Here is a 17,243-nt window from a genome sequence, read left to right on the forward strand (position 1 = left end):
CAGCCAAAACAAAGGGGGAAATGTTTTTAGTAGAGAACAAAAGCAAATATCACAGAAACAGATTACAAATCAGTCAAGGCAAATGCTCTGTGCACTTTGATAGACAACAGAAAGCTCTTCCCTAAACTGAAGAGGTAACACAGAGGAGCATGTCACCTTTTACATCTTCAAAGGTGAAGCCTGAGGAAAGATGAGACAGGCTGATGCTACAGAGGCAGGTGAGCTTGAGTTATGACCTGGTTACTAACAGCTAAATGTCCATAAGGACAATTCAATGAAGGAGAAAAAAAGTATTACAAATCAACAGTAATAGAGAATTACTCGTTTTGGCCTCTGGATTAAAAAAAATAATAATAAAAAAATCACAAGTCCTATATTCTGAACCAAATATGACCTAATCCCCTATATGAAATAAATCTTACCTGATCAACTGTAAAGACTTTGATCCTTTCACTCCCCAACCATTTCTGAAACTCTTTCTTCCAGTTTTTTACCAGACTCCCAGGGGTGACAATTAGTGCTCGCTTCAGCACGGGTTTGCATCCATAGGCCCCTTGACGCAGAAGAGTCCAGACAAGCGCGATGCACTGCAAGGTTTTGCCTAAGCCCATTTCATCAGCAAGAATAGCTCCGTATCTGCCGCTAACCCTGCAAGATATAATTAGGCAGTGGTAGCATTTTAAAAGACTTCGTCTATAATTCCTTACAACTGGTTTACAGAATCTTGTGTTGGTTTTCTGAAGTATAAAGAACCCATTTATATTTATTATGCTCTACTGCAGGTTTTCATTCAGTTCTACCAGAAGACATTAAAAAGAAATTCCTTGTTTTCTAGGTGAATGCATTAGTCCTCCAAAACCAAACACTTTAAATCCACTTTTAGCATTAAAATTATTATCTAATATTTTTTAAAACTTGTATATGCCTAAAGGTATCTGTGACTCAGGAAAACAATTTAAATTATTTTTTTTCAGGTTGATATAACAGTTTCTTTATTCTAATTGCCTTAATTATGAATTACATTAATAATGATGAATTACATTAATTATAATTCCCAGAAAACAGTGTTCTTTAGCATGGATTAGATTGTAGCCATGTTTACAAGACTTGGTATTTGCATTAGAATTTACAGGCCTTTTGGTGCAACCTTTACTGGGGGAAAATTACAAATATTAATTAATTGAATGTTTGCTCAAATATTTCCATTCAAATTGCCTAATTTCAAACATGGGCATGAAAATATTACAGGTATTGAAATCCAAAAGGATAATTATCATCTTACCTCATTCCCATTACACATTCATATAGAAATATAATTCCTTCTTTCTGATGTGGTCGGAGATTATTTGCAATGTAAGGATCCACAACTACATCCACCACAGGTAAACCAGCTTTATTAAATGTCCACTGATGACTTGCATTTGGTCTTGGCATAACTAGAGAATCTTGAAATTCAAAATATATGCACTACTAAAAATACTGTTTAATATATCAGGCATCGTCAGAAAGAAAATGCATTTACCAACAAAGCATCTAGATAACCTTTTAAACAAAAAATCATTTTACAGAGGTTTCGCAAACAGTTTGCACTTTTCTCAAAGGTAAAGGTGACAAACTGAGAAATCCAAGGATTTTTTTTGCATGATGAAGAAAAACTGCCTACCTAATAAATGTTGCATGATGACTTTGAATGCACAGAGTTAAATAGGAAGTTCTAAAAGGCTTCTGAAAGGAAAGTTTAAGAAAAAGAATATAAACAATGACCTACATAAAGTCTAGACACTACATTTCAAGGGGATATTCTAGTAACTGCCCAGAAAGGCTTCTCTGCCTGAGAAACAGAGATAAAAAGACAAGGGTTTGTCAAAATAAAAAAAGAAGAAAGGACTGAGAATGAGCTGACAAAGACTGCCACAGTGCATGAATAAAAGAAGTTGACAGGTTTGGAGACACACAGAGGCTAAAAGAGCATGAAGTATTCAGCTACATCTGAATAACAGTTTTGCTTGACATAATTTGTTTACAAACTCCAACCCCATAATTTTGCTAGACAATGTCCATATTGGGTTGCTTATATTGATGCTACACACCTTCATTGGAAAGTTTTGTTGTCAGAGGAGAGAACGAGAAAGCAATTTATAGCTGCTGGTATTTTTCAGTAGAGTAGATCTATATTGGTAATTTATTTATGGAAATAGTTTGGTTGAAGGCTTGTATCATTTAGGGAGATTTTGTTTCCTGCTTACAAAGGACTGAGTTCTGACTGATTACATCAAATTGCATGTGTGTGTATATATATATAAGTGCCGGTGGTGACAAAATGATAGCTTTTCTTACAAAATTTTGCAGCCTCAGAGATGGAGAAGAAACAAGGCTTGGGTGAGCAATGGATTCAAAGCTTAGAACTCATATGTGGAAGACATGGCTTTACAGCTCTGTCACCATACTCTGTTGTCCATTTTGAAGAAGCTGCATTTTAATTAACTATAGTCATAGACCTCAACATGAAAACCTCTGAATGCTCCAATACCAAGGTCCTAGTCTTGCAAAGTATCTCTGTTACTTCTGAAAGAGGTTAAGCAATAAGGCATAAAATAAACTATGTGATTCTCTTAAGCAACTCTAACTACTGAGAGTCCAATCTATTGATGTGTGGAGGGCTCTCCATATCAGATAGCCTAGGGAAATCTCATAGGAGGTAAACAAATTCACCAGAAGTCAAGTCACAGGAGACAACTATAGTAAAATGTAGCTTTTTGACACACTAGTGCAGAAACAGCAAAGAAGTTGTGTGTTGACTATATCAGCTTTTTGCCAGATTTTATGTCAGAAAGCTAATGCAACCACAGGAAAGAACATCTTAGATAAATCATAACCAAGCTGAGTTCAGACAAGAAGCTGGTGTTAATGCTGCTCTACAAAAGGGCCAGTGATATCACAAGTTACCACTTGATTAAGATTTCACTGCTTATTTATATAGCAGCCTGGGAGAAGCTTTGAAAAGTTCCATAGTATCAAGATACAAACTAAGAAGTAGGATGGAGGTATAACTATAGTAAGAAGATAGAACAAACTTGCATTTTTTTAATACACATTGCTCTGCTTAGTAACTTTTCTTTAAACTCATTTTTATCTTCCATCTGAAAAACAAAGCCATCAGCAGAATGTAGCTCCTAAATGGTTCGTTATTGACAGGCAACATTTAGATAAGCAATGCCACTTCCTGCAGCTACTAAATGTTTTTACAGGATCCCTCTTACACAACTGCTTAACCAGCCTGTTCCTATGCAATTTCCGAACTCTTGTAGCTCTTCAGCACATGGTACTTCAAGCATTATAAACCAAAACTTATTCCAAATTATACCTGGTTGAGTATGGGCAGTGTACACTGGCTGGCTGTGAAGGATCAGGCAGTGTCAGAAGCAATTCTTTGAATCTGGTTTGACTTCTCTATTACTGATACCCCACTGTAATCACTGTGCTGCCACATTATGTCAGTGTTTCAATGACCCCAGTGGGAAGCTGGGACTCATCTAGAACTTCTAGCATGTGTCAGACTGTTTCTCTGATCAATAAACTCATCTTCCTTGGCAAAATTCTCAGAAACCACTCTAACTTGTTTCCACAGCCATCTGTAATGACTATGAGAAACTTCATGCAGCGCAGAGCACTTCACACATTAGAAACACACACGTTAAAATCCTGGCATGGTGTTGATACAAACACTAATACTGAGTGTCAGAAATACTTGAGTAATACATTGCAGAAGACAAAAATTTTGGTTGCACATTCAACTTTTTTCAGAGCCAGAAGATGCTTAAGGAAACTTAAAAATCTGAATCTTACTTAAAGCATTTGGATCGTGGCGAGGTTTGTAGCTTTGAGAATCTTTGAGCATATACTCTCTAGTGCTGGATTGACAGACACTTTTGAATTGTGTAGAGAATGGCTTCATACTGGTTTGAGATAAAGCAGCTGGGACCGTGTCATGAGTCCCTATTCCACACTGAAAACACCTGCCACTGCTGAAGTCTTCTGCAGAAATTACACCCATCACTTCAACTTCTTTTCCTCCAACCATCAGTGTTTGGCCTTCATCAAGACTGTCTAGCTCTTTAGATTTATATCCAGTACCTAAAGGAAAATTAAAATGTAGCACTTAGGACAAAATTGCTGCTTCCTTAACATCAGTACTCATCTGCAGGAAGCAAAACCAAAACTGTCAACAGGTATTTGATTTTTAAGCATTTGATTTGTTACACAAATGAAATGATACAGTCTTTCCCTCCTTAACATTGACATTTGGCGTTTCAGTGTTAATAATCAGAATTAGGCACCAGAATATGTAAAAAAATATTCCATCATCATCATTCACGATCAATTCTACTGAATGTCAAATATCCAGTTAAGGGAATTCACAAAAATCAGCCCCATATCAAAAAATACAGCAGCTTGCTGTATTCCTTAAAAGTTTCTCAGAACTACTGACCATTCTAGGTCCTTTTTCCTTCCTTTCATGCCCCAATATGAACAACATTAGCCCCTCTTTCCATGGATCTAGACAGAATATTCTATTTTTAAATTAATTATAAGATTCATACACATCTGAAATCTTTACTTCTCCATATGGTCTGAAATATATAAGCCTGATTTTTGCCAGGATTTATCAATCAGCTCAATAATTTGCTCATTCAAAAGAAACCTATCAGGGAGCTGATGATTTTTTCTATGCCATTTTCAGGGGCTCTATCAGGTGGGCATTCTCAAATCAGCTACAACACACTATTAGTCTCATTACAAAATACAGTAGTAGCTTCCACTTTCTTATAAGATAAAGATGCACGAATGGTGGTGGTTCCTTCTTTTAAATAGCATTCTAGTGATTGAAGGTCTCACAAAGGAAACAGGAGAAATACACAGATTAATTTCTTAACTCAGAGAGGTCAAAGCCACATCTCAACCTCAGAATTAGAAACACTTTTTATCCAAATTGCTGAATTTGTGCCACTTTGAATAAACAGGCTTGGATCCTTAGTTGGGCCAAAAAAATAAAATGCAGGACTGCATAGACCAGCAGCTAAAGCACTCATCTGTGAAAGAGGCAAAAACCCCAAGGTTTTATCCAACAAACAGTACATAAAAAGACTGGGAGCTGTTTGCAATGCTCAGGTCTCCCTTTCCTAAAGGGCTGGAAGGTGAAGGTCTGGATTTGAATTCCTTTAAGAGAATAAATTTACTTAAGTGATTCACAGTCTAAGCCAGTGCTGAAAAATAGTCTGACCAAAAGGGAATGGAAGATATTTTTCCTCCTATCCTCTAAATACATGCAAAAACCACAAGTAATCCTTTTTTGCCTACTGAAAGAAGAACACTGGCTTTCAGGAAAGAGTTGACAATGCCAGATAACAACAGAATGCACGTGGCTTCCTAAATGACGTGCCTGGAGAGGGTATTTATGACTTCTCCTTTGCTCTGCATTTCTCTTCTTTGTTACTGCCCCTACGTAGCTTCAAGCTGAGCATACTGAATACAGGTGTATCCCTGTGTAGGATCTTTTGGATTACAGTCTTAAAAGTCCAATTCTGGGACAGGATGAGCTTCAAGGGTAGATGGGAACTTAGGAAAGGCAAAAAAAAACCCTAGAAAGCTCAAATGTTTATGCTGCTGTCAGAAATAATAACTGATTCTGCAACATACAGCAAATTACCAGAGAGCACTTACTAAAGTCTTCGTAATACATTATTAAGGAATTAATACTTTTACCAGGGAAAATCAGAATGTTCATTCTTCTATTACATTTTCTGCTAATTCAAGAAGACAAGACTTAAAAAAACCCACAAGAACAACAGGGTGGTGGCTGATGCATTCCAGGCATTACTCTCTTTCGCTCTGCCTTTTTCAAAAAACAAGCAAGTCTGTACATATATTGCTTTGCTATAAATAAATTCAAATTAATTTCTAAGTCACAAACTGATTTGCAAACTAAAATTGCCTAGTCCTAACAAGGCTCACAATGTCATGACTGTAACAAAAGAGTAAAGAAGCCATCTCAACCCTAATATTGATCAAATTGTTCTGTTGCAACACTATCCAATCCTCCTCCCTTACAAAGTATCTTTGGCTCAGTTAGCAAAGTTAATTCTTTCTTTGCTTTCAGTAAAAAAAAATATTTCTTCAAGTTGACTGCAGCCTATAGTTTGCAAGTCTTATTTTTAACTCAAATATCAACCCAAACTGTGTCCTACAGCAGCAGCTGCTGCTTAAACTTCAAGTCTAAAAATTGCTATACAGTTGACTTCAGCTTGGCTGGAAAATGTTGCTGTTTGCTTGTCTTTCCAACAAAGATAGTATTTTTAGCTGTTTGGCTGAAAAGCTCAGCTCCAACCTCTGACATTCCCACCTGCCATACTAGTGACTGGAAAATCTACAAGGAACTTACCTGTATATTTTCCTCTAATTTTAACATCTTCTCCAATGCATTATGTGAGCAACCAAAATAAATTACTCATCCCTCACTTGGCATTTCTGCTGAATTAGTACAGCCATTCCTTTTCAGATCCTTTTCTTGGACTATTCACTACTATATATTATTCACTATATATATTCACTATAATGCATTCACTATTCTGTGAATACATCTTTCAGCCTGCCTCAGCCCCCCCCATGCATCAGCCTTATATGTAAGAAATACAAAGCTTTCTTACTGTCTACTCCCTCATCCTCTAAAAAAACCCAACCAAAACCCAGTCTTTTTTCATCCTGTGGTCAGCACTGGCATGAAGTACTCTAAATTATCCAAAGAGCTGGTCTGTGTTATTCAAAGCATAGTAATTTTAAGCCAGTTGTTCACTTACACAAGTATGTAAATCTACAGTACCTCTTCCAATGTCTTTGCCTTCCATATCTTTCAATATTACTGACTTTCCTTTTGTAATAAGAACAGCATCGCCTTCCCACTTCTTGTGCTTTTTCTTTGATGCCTTACACCACACGACACTGAAATATTTCACAGAGCAGTCAGGTTCTTCCTGAGCTGCTTCCTCCTTTGCTGTCCCTGATGCTGGCAAATGCAGTGCATCTAAAAGGGAAATAAAATAACAAAGAATATCTCAGGTTCTCTTGATGAAGCATACAGTCATTTGCATTTCAAACAAATCAAGGACAATCTATGCATTTAATCTTGTATAAATAAAATGGTGTAATTCCTGTCCTGGGCTGCTCATGGTAAGTTTGGACTGAGACAGAATAGTACATCAGCACTCATCCTGAAATAGGAACCATTACATTGTTTCAGAAAGTATGCACTTCCAGGAAGAGCACATTACTTACTACATTAGTGAGCTCCCAATTTGACATACATACAAGACAATGAAAATGGAGAAAGAATAAAAAGAAAGGCTGGGGGGGGGGGGGGAGAAAAAAAAAAAGGCACAACAAACCATCAAACTTGTCTCAGGTTTGCTGTGCTCCTTGTTTGGGTTCGGTGTGGTCGAAAACCCAACTTCTGCTGCTAACGAAGAGTCGAGGTTACACGCACCAGAAAACAAACTCTGTCGAAGTGGGGAAGAAAAAAAAAAAGGAAGAAACCATAGGAAAAAATGAAAACACAGTCCTGATGAGAAGGTGTTGGGCAATGTTCTTTTACAAGGACAGAAACACAGAACCCAGGGAAGGGAGCAAAGGAGGGCAGTAACAAGATCTGGAGCTGAAGTGGCAGAATAACCATAACCGTAATAATGCAAAAGATTATTTTCACTCTGTTCCCTATACTCTTTAAAAACGAGTAACTGTGCAAATCTTGAAACAGACCATCTCTTGAGTCTGCAGCAACTCAAATGTTACTAGACTTGGATTCACAGAATCATAGAATGGTTTGGAAGTGACCTTAAAGATCATCCAGTTCCAACCCTTTGCCATGGGCAGGGACACCTCCCATTAGACCAGGTTGCTCAAAGCCCCATCCAACCTGGTCTTAGACACTTCAAAGGAGGAGGCAGCCACAGCTTCTCTGGGTAACTTGTTCAGTCTCTCACCACCCTCATAGTGAATAATTTCCTCCTAATGTCTGAGCTAAAGCTACCTTATTTAAGTTTAAATCCCTTACCCTTTGTCCTGTCACTACATGTCCTTACAAAAAGCCCCTCCCCAGCTTTCCTCTCGGTTGATCCAGGTTTGTCAGCAGTTAGCTAATTATAAGTGTCAAGGATGTAAATATTAATAAGAAATATTTAGGTTAATAAGGTTAAGAAATCATAATAGAACAGACAGTGGTTGATTACAATATTGATTAAGAATAAACACAAGCTTTCAAGAGTTACCAATCTGATATAAGGAATGGTAGATAAGGCCCCAGAATTACCTAAAGGAATATCTGTAGCATTCCTTTTCAGCACATGCACAGCTTCAAAGAGAGAATCAGACTAATTTTCATTAAAATACCCTTGCATGCTGGTTAAAGGCTTAAATCAGTTTGCTCCTTTGATTCCATCTGGGATTCAACACAATACAAATCCATTACAAAAAAGTGCTTATGCCACAGACTAACCTTTCCAAAATTTGAAAGTGTGCTGGTACTTAAAGGAGAAGCATCAAGAGTCCACTTTTGTTCACAATAATGGTCCAACAAAGAGGTAATTTTATCACTTCTACATTAAGTCTACATATTCTTAAAACTGCAAAACACTCTTAAGTTACATGCCTGAAACAAGTGCAATTTTTAAGACTAGCATTCACTAAAAAGGTATGGTCTAAATGAAAACTGATATATATATTGAATAGAATTTTCTTCTCAAAGCTCTATAAAAGTTTTATTGTCTGCATAGAACTCTATGTTAACACAATCCCTAACATAGATTGGATTTTCCATAGGTGGATCTCTCTTCAGGGCATTAGCCAGCACCTGTAGTGTTTCATGCAACAGATGCCCCCATCTCCAAGGGGTAACAGAGCAGCTACTGAAAACAGGCACACTGCAGAAGGACAAAAAAACAGAACAGAGCAGGTCTTTTTGAAATGTAAGGGAGTCTTTGTAGGTGAAATCTGGGAAATGAGCCAGAGAGAAAGAATGAATCCTTGCAGTTTTGCAAAAAGGTAAAAGGGCTCTCTATTGGATCTTCAGTAATCATAAATGATAAGATTCAGAGAAGCAAAGGAGGAGAGGGGGGGGGGGAAGAGAGAAAACCCAGAGATAGCTAAAAATACAAAAGGCTAGTTTGATTCTATATTGAGTTTCTATGATTCAACAAGATAAATACAAGATTGTTTCCTCTGCTTTTCAAACTGATTATCTTGGTTTGATCAGCAACTTCTTTCCTCATATTAAGATTTTAAGCAACTGCTACTGCAAGATCTGGAAATTTCATTGCAGAACTTTCTTTTCTCTTGAATGACAACCATCCATAAGCAAATGACCACCTCCTTGTCTCCTCCACTGACCTCCCACATGAGTTTGGTGACCCTTAAGATCTGTTTTATGGTCATTGCTCTTTTACTCAGAGGGACCTGCATGGTGCTATCTAAAATCACCAGTAGTTTAACTTCTGGGTCAATAACAGTTCTTCAAACTCTTCTCATGCCCACTTCATTTAAAATAACAAGAAAGTAAATAATTTAGAAACAGAGCTGACAATTGCTAGCATAGTTTCAGACAAAATGTTACGGTATTTTACTTTTAAAAAAATTAAATATTTTTATGTACAAATAATTACATCATCTCAAAATTATCTTCCATAGAATTTTGTTGAATAGAAAACCTAAACCTGTTCACCAACAATGCTGATTGGATACTTGAATTCAACATTTTTATCTTATCATTTTTATTTGTATTCAGCATCACACCTATTTACCTTCAAAGATTTACTCCAGTGCAACACCAGAATATCCAAATTAGATAAATACAGTGACAGGACCTTTTCAGGAATTGAAATGAGACTGGTATGTTACAAACAGGGACTAAGTTCAGTGTTTGATACAGGGGGTACAGAGAGCAAGTTTCAACAGTAAAACCCTTAGTACTCACTGACTGTAGACAGTATCTTAAATAGAACAGGGATTGCTGAGACCCTGGAAGATAAACTGCAATTGTAAATTCTGAGCTCTGCTGTTAATCAGTTTGGACAGAAAATAATAAGTAACAGGAACTATGTGTACACCACAGTACGAGAAAGAACAGGAAATCGTGCCCTCTCATTTCTCTCCCAAATGCAAACAGCCCAGCCTGGGAGTACAGTTTTCTTAATCATGAATAAACTCCAGCAAGTGGCATGTCTTTCCTCCTAGAATGAAGGGCCTGGGAACTTTAAAGAAATGGCCAACAAAGCTTTCAAAATCTTCCACAAATTAAAAAAAAAGAAAAAAAAAGAAAAAAAAAGAAAAAAAAAAAGAAAAAAAAAAGAAAAAAAGAAAAAAAAAAAAGGCTTTTTCTCTCGGTTGAGAAAGCAAGGGCTTAAATTTCAAGATATAAACCTAACCTAGTTGATATGAGGAAGTTTCAGCAGACTCAAGAAGGTGATGATTTACAGAAAGCGGGACAGGATCCAGGACAGGAGATGGGAGAGCATTCCAATGGCAAACTAGTTTAACCAGTTTTTGATGGGCAAGATTTAGAGAAATGCATCGATTAAGTGCATTAGTTTACTCCCAAAGCACTAAGAAGGCAGCTGCACTATAAAAGACTACATAAGGTAACTCAAAGGTGCATTTTCAGCAGACTATATGCTGCAGCTTGCAGCACTACAAGTATGTGTTACCTAAGGAGGTAACATGCATGCTCCAGCAGGCAGGGCACTAGGCACCTCAGCCTGAGGTGCAGTTTAATGCATGGCTTAACCCCATCCAACTGCAGGCTGCTGCTCAAGCCCACCAGTTCACCTCTCCTGCCCTCTCCCCCTCTGCTTCTCATCTGCCAGCTGCATGCAAGCCAGCTCAATGAATCCCATCAGCAACAACAGTCAATACAGGGAAGGGAGAAGCACAGTTTGGAATGAGGAGACTGGGAAGCTGCTGCTTTTTTTGTGGCAGCTACTGTTAGGTTGGGGTTGATTTTGAAACCAAGGGACATGTCAAGTTATCCAACACCTCCATATCCAAAATACCACAATATAAGCATGTATGGAACAACAGCGAGTTCTTCCCTCAACTGCTCTAAATCTTCTAAATAAATAGAAGTTGCAATGCAAAAATGATCATAGAATCATAGAGTGTATGGGTTTGGAAGGGATCTTTAAAGGTCATCTAGTGCAACAACCCTGCAGTACGCAGGGACAATTTAAAGAAGATAAGTTCGACTCAAGTTGTGCTCTGTAGCACTAAGGAATAATTAAAAAGAAAGGGAGGCAGAGATTAAAAAAAAATCTGGACTGAGGTAAAAGGAGATTTGGGCTCTGAATGAAGCACAGTTAAAACTTGATCATTCAATGGCAGTGCTGGGCTGCAGCCTTTGCAGCCCCTCTGCATGTGTGCCACCCATCTGCTCCACAAAGCCAGCGTCATCTCTGTGTTCTGAGCAGAGGAAGTAATGAAAAAGTTCCTTAATCAAATCAATTCGTAGCATTTAGAGAACAGATGTTTACATAGTAGTTAGATGTCTTGTTCCATATGAAAGATCTGTAATGAAAAACACTCCTAAGATATCCCAGGAATATTTAAAGAAATATGAGACAGAGATAGCACCATGCTTCATTTGCAAAGTAATTTCAGTCTAATGATAAACTTAATACTAAAATAACATGTAAATATACACTAGTGTGCCTCAAAGAGAGAAAAATATGTAACTCTTCTCACGGACTTCCATGAGGAGTGCAACCAGCAGCTGACTCGCCCTAAGACCACAGAAATGAATGACAGGTGGGATTACATGTCAGGGTTGCTTGATTACAACCCAGTGTTCTGTGTCCTGTCAAACACAAAATGTATATGTAATTCATTTTGCACATAGTAACATCGTTAGCAAACTCACAGTAAGACGAATATTTCAAGCAGGAGTATTTTCTTTGAAAAACACATCATTGCTTCACAACCAAAATTGTTTTTAAAAACAATTTTTAAACATGTGTCAAAGTCACTTCATATGCTTATCTTTCACCTGGAAGTCCAATCAAACTAGCCTCTAGATTGCTGAATGTGCGTTACTATGGGGATGTCCATTAGATTATTTTATTTTACACAGCTGATCACTTTGCCAAGCCTTCCATCAGTCCATATGATGCCTTCCATGCTAGCTGTCTCAGTTTAAGCATGCATATTCACACACATGCACAATGTCCATACAAACTTGTGCTGAAAGAAAAAGAAATCACTGTTTATGAGAACAAAAATCACAGATCAATGAAGTTTTAGTCACAACAAACTAGTATTCCTTGTAGAAGCTCTAGTAACTCAATACTCTGAAGAAGAATTGAATAATCTGGGAAAAAGACAGTACTTTTTTTATTTTGGCCAGGGTAAAACTTTTTCCATTCCTGAAAGCTAAAAGCACTTGGAATAAATGCTGTTTGCACATTCCCTGCAGCTTAATTTCCTGAGGATTACACACTGGACATGCTCTAACTGAGGCCGAGAATAGCTCTCTCTGTAGTCACAGCTCAGACCAAAGCTGGGTCTCTTCCAAGCATGCCAAGAGGGAATTTCTCCTGGTCTCTCTCCTTCAGAGACATCCGTCTCCCCTCCTGACACCAACCAGGGAAAGACAGCAGAGGGGAGAAGGACTGACTACAAGAAAGCAATTTGGAAGAAGTCTGAAAAGAAAGACTACCACTGGAAAGGAAAGCTCATGTTCAATCTGTAGAAACCTGACTACTGGGTAAAAGACTATATGTCAGAGCTGGGATCAGAGCACACCAGGGAAAGGTTAGAAATCAAACAGGCACTAAAAGGAGTAGGAAGACAAAATACTATTTTAGGAAAAGTGATGGGGAAAGTAACTGGGTCAGACTGGGCCTGGACACCAGTATAAGAGTCATGCAACAGAGAGAGACTTGGGATTTTCTGAGCAGGAACTGGGGCAAGAAAATCTGACTGCCTCTCATCTCTGTCCCTCAAAATTCAAAGTTCACTAAAAGTATATGGCTGGAGGCCATCAAGAGAAATCAAGTGAAGACTTGGAAGGAAGAAATGAGAAGATAAGCTGATTAGACAGTGACAGGGAAAATAAAAGTGAAAAGTGAGTGGAAAACGCTAGCTAAGGACAACATAGCATTGCAACACAAAAGATGTCAAGCAGGTGAGCCCAGAACAGCACTCAGAGCAACTATCTACCTGCTAGTAAAGAGGGCCCACTCCTCTTTCTCCATCCTTCTAGTTCAACTTTTTCCCAAAATCAAATGTTAAGACTACCAAGCTAATCTTAGAGGTAGACAACAGAAAAGTACTATAATTTTTACACTGTTCCATGTACTTTTACAGAATGGGATTCAGTAGCTGCTCTCCACGTGGGTAGGACTGGAGGAGAAGAGCAAGAGGAGACTGAGGTGCAAAGTATATGATTTTGAACTGGATTAATTTGGCTGATTGTACCCTGTGACTAAATTCTAGGTTTAGGACCAGTGGAGGACCCAATATCAGGCAAATAAGTTCTAGTGGAAGAGTTGCTGAAGGCAAAGCAGAAGCTAAAGCTTGGATTATTGTGTTGTTTTCCTTCAAGTTCCCTTGGAACTTCCTACACTTTAACCTGAAAAAAAATTCCGTCTTTCTTTGCTGCCAGCAAACACGTGCAAAACTCACTGGGCAAAACACTGCATGCCACTACATTAACAATCTATGCTGAATTCAGTGACGTCCTAATGCAGTCATGCACTTTATTATCCCAAAGGGTAAAGATAAAGAATTTCAACCTCGCCTGTCTTGCATAGATGAAAACATCAAATTATATGGAATAATCTGTTCAGAAATGTTAATTTGCTCTAAAAGCCAAAAGATTAACATCTACAACCCCGTGGTACAAAACTACATTATACCTCCACCCCACCCCCCAAACCCCAGTGTCCACTTAGTGAACAGTTTTAAGGTTATGAAGTCAAGCAAGGTTTAGAGACGTCAAAATAAGACTGTTCCAGTGACATAATCTACTCCACTGTGCATATGCATTAATGACAAAGCCTTTACAGAAACACGCTGCACTACATTGCTGTGGGACCTCTGGCCCATGCAGTGCAGAGACCTGAACTCCTCAGCAGCAGCAGGAAAAAGAGGCTGTTGCTGCCTATGTGATCCCTCACCCGCTTGGCTGCAAACTGCAAAAGCTGTGTGATGAACAAGGCTGAGACTGCAAGGACAGAAAGTCCAGTCTTGTGTTTCAGGAAGCTGAATAGTGCCTTAGAGAACTGGATTTTATTCATATGCTGTCTAGAGCTCCTCTGTGGCATAAGGGAAGTCTTTTAAGCCCAGGTCCTCAGAAGTAAACATTTGTCTGAGCACCTGACTTGTGATTCAGTCTCATTTGTAGTAACAGTGAACACTCACAAGTGTACATGGAATTTGTGGTTTGGAAAGATTAATTGTACAGTATATTAAAACAGTGAGATAATGCAGCCCTAGCTGATTCAGTCTGCACCTTCAGTAATAATGGGGCTTTTTCGTTTTATTCTCTCTGTACCTAAAATCCTGCATTATCTCCTAGAAAGTGGAGATTATACGAGTGTCTCTCACTAGGATGTTGTGAAATGTAATTACATCTGTGAAGCACTCAGAAATTAATTCAAAATAGTTTAAATAGTGTTCTGAAAACAAGGCACAAGTCTGTAACTGAACGATGAGGTAGAACGAACACTGGAAAGGGGCTCACTAAGTGGACACAGTCCATTCTGTGAACTGAAATTGACTTGGAAGCCTACAGAAACATAACACATAATAATGCAATTAATTACTATACCAAATGGCATGAGAAAACTGGATTTGGGCTGTGTGTATTTGCAAGTTTTTGGGTACTTGAGATTGTAACCTTAATTTTCTTTTCAAACAGGAACCTTCTATGTACAATAATGAGATGGTAGATGTACTCAATTTGAAAAAGTAGAAACAAGCCTCTCATCACCATTTAATGAAACATTTACCTCTTAAGGATATTAACTACAGGGAGGGAGAATGGAGAGCATATACTTTAAAAATTACAGCTCCATGGTAGAAAACGATTCTTCCTAAACTGCTCAGCTGTCTAAAAATCCAACTGACTCCAGCTGTAAAAATTTAATGAACTAAGCTGAAAGCTTCTGTCAAGTCCACAGAAATAGATGTGCAAGTCCTATTATCAAAGGAAAAAGCAGCATCATTTGGAATTCTGAAAGGCTGCAGGCATCATTCAGTGCAGTGAGCCAAATCAGCTGGGTAAAACATTGGAACCAAGTTGACTGTTGACTACACTCCCATCCACACCAAAAGTTATTTTGATTAATTTGTCAAGTAAAAGTTCTTTTAATTTAGAAAATGAATGCAAAAGTCATGTCAAAAAGCAACATCTCTACTTGGGTTCTGTCAATGCTGGATGTTATTGCAATACATGATAATCTAAATGGGATGCAAGTGGAAAAATTCCAAATATTTAAATTACAAAAAAATCCAAATTACTCATACTTATTAGACTATTACATGACCACAGGCTAATTGTAGCCATCTCAAAAAACAGTAAATCTTTGAAGCAGCTTGCCAGAGATGTAAGTACACATTCTTTCATGTTTAAATATTAATGGAAGGTACACACCTTAATCCGTATGTAGTACCTTGAAAATACATAGTTTGGCATTTTCTTAAGCATTTGCTATTACTTCTACTTTTTTTATTAAAAATAAAACTGTATTTCTGTGCTAAACAAAATTTTTGTTCCTAAAATACGAGGACCTTTGAATCTGTAACAAAAAAGCAAGCAGGCAGAAAGGAATTTATTAAGATTATGTATCTTCTGTATTAGCATCTGTTTTACTACATACTGGAAATGAAAACATTTTTATATACTGTTTGTGCTTGATAATGGCCATCTTTGATCTCCCTGCATTATAATCAAGAGTTGATAAAATAAAAATAATTAATAAAACTTATGTCCACTGTAATAAGCAGGAAACAATATTCCTATCCTAATTATTTAAACAGGACTGTTTAGAATTTACCCTGGAAAGAGGCACACAAAGGATGAGTCATATTTTTTAAAATTTTCATGTGCTACGCAGCAATAATTACTTGCAGAGTGGTTGATGAAATATTTGGAAAGGAAAAGAGTAACCTTTCCAAATTACATAACTTTGATGTACATAAGTGTAATCCATTTAGTAGTCCAAGCAGAAAAACAGTATTTGTGGCCCATGCACAAAAAAACTAGAGCTCTAGTTGTAATTCTTACTGGGAAGGCAAAACTGGAACAAAGATGAGGGAGAAGGGAAGAGGAGATCCTTGCCTTCATGTCTCACGCTCCCTGGATCTAAACAAAGTGGCTTCCTCACTTGCTAGAGGCAAAACTAGGGACACATTTTCTTGCTTTCATTCAAGGTTCTCACAGCTGAGAAATCACCATTCTGCACTCAACAGTACAATGTGACCAGGTTCTTCAGTTATGGAGTCTCCTTCTCTGGAGACTTTCAAGACCTGTCTGGATGTGTTTCTGTGTGAGCTGCCCTACGTGGTCCTGCTCTGGCAGGATGGCTGAACTCAATGATCTCCAGAGTTCCCTTCCAACCCTTAATATTCTGTAATTCTGATAATTCACAGTTAGAGACTCTATCTGGACTATAAACAAACCTGTACTGAAAATGACCAAATCCAGTGCTTGCCAATGATTTCTGAATTAGATAAACTTGAGTGAGGTTTTATAGGCATGGCCAAAGACCAGTTTAGTGCTGAACTTCAAATACTTTTCAAAAGCATAGAGAAACTAGCACACAACAAAGAGAAGATCATTAAAATGCAAAACACTGTATTCTCCCCTCAATCTGTTCACAGAAAAAAAATAAATAGCTACTTCAAAAATATGTATCTAGAATACACACAAAACAGCTTGAGAGGAGGTAATCCAGCATAAAATTGTTTGGCCAAGCTGATAGTTTACGCTACCAACATCACCTGGAAGTCCATCATGATGTACAACCTAATGCCAAAGCTTCATTACAATGCAAAACAATGCAAATATCACCTGGCTGAAACTTGCAGAGTTTACAAGTAAAAAATAATGTGTTTTGGCTTACAGGTGCACCCCTAAGTGAATCCCCCATTACAACAGAGAATGTATTGATAGTAACATGTTACACACATCCAATTTTACTTCT

At 37.8% G+C, this 17,243-nt stretch overlaps 1 protein-coding gene across 1 annotated transcript in view; it reads right to left on the minus strand.

Moving 5' to 3' along the window:
* RAD54B (RAD54 homolog B (S. cerevisiae)) overlaps positions 1–17,243 on the minus strand; it is a 58,540-nt gene that overhangs the window by 14,635 nt on the left and 26,662 nt on the right. The window contains exons 3-6 of the mRNA XM_010006433.1: positions 6,878–7,078; positions 3,847–4,134; positions 1,283–1,445; positions 423–648 (exon numbers count right to left, since the gene is read on the minus strand). Of these exons, the coding sequence (XP_010004735.1) occupies positions 423–648; positions 1,283–1,445; positions 3,847–4,134; positions 6,878–7,078 (878 nt within the window). The remainder of the gene's footprint in view (positions 1–422; positions 649–1,282; positions 1,446–3,846; positions 4,135–6,877; positions 7,079–17,243) is intronic.

This window comes from Chaetura pelagica, unplaced genomic scaffold (assembly GCF_000747805.2).
Source record: "Chaetura pelagica isolate M959 unplaced genomic scaffold, ChaPel_1.0 scaffold76, whole genome shotgun sequence".
NCBI lineage: Eukaryota > Metazoa > Chordata > Aves > Apodiformes > Apodidae > Chaetura > Chaetura pelagica.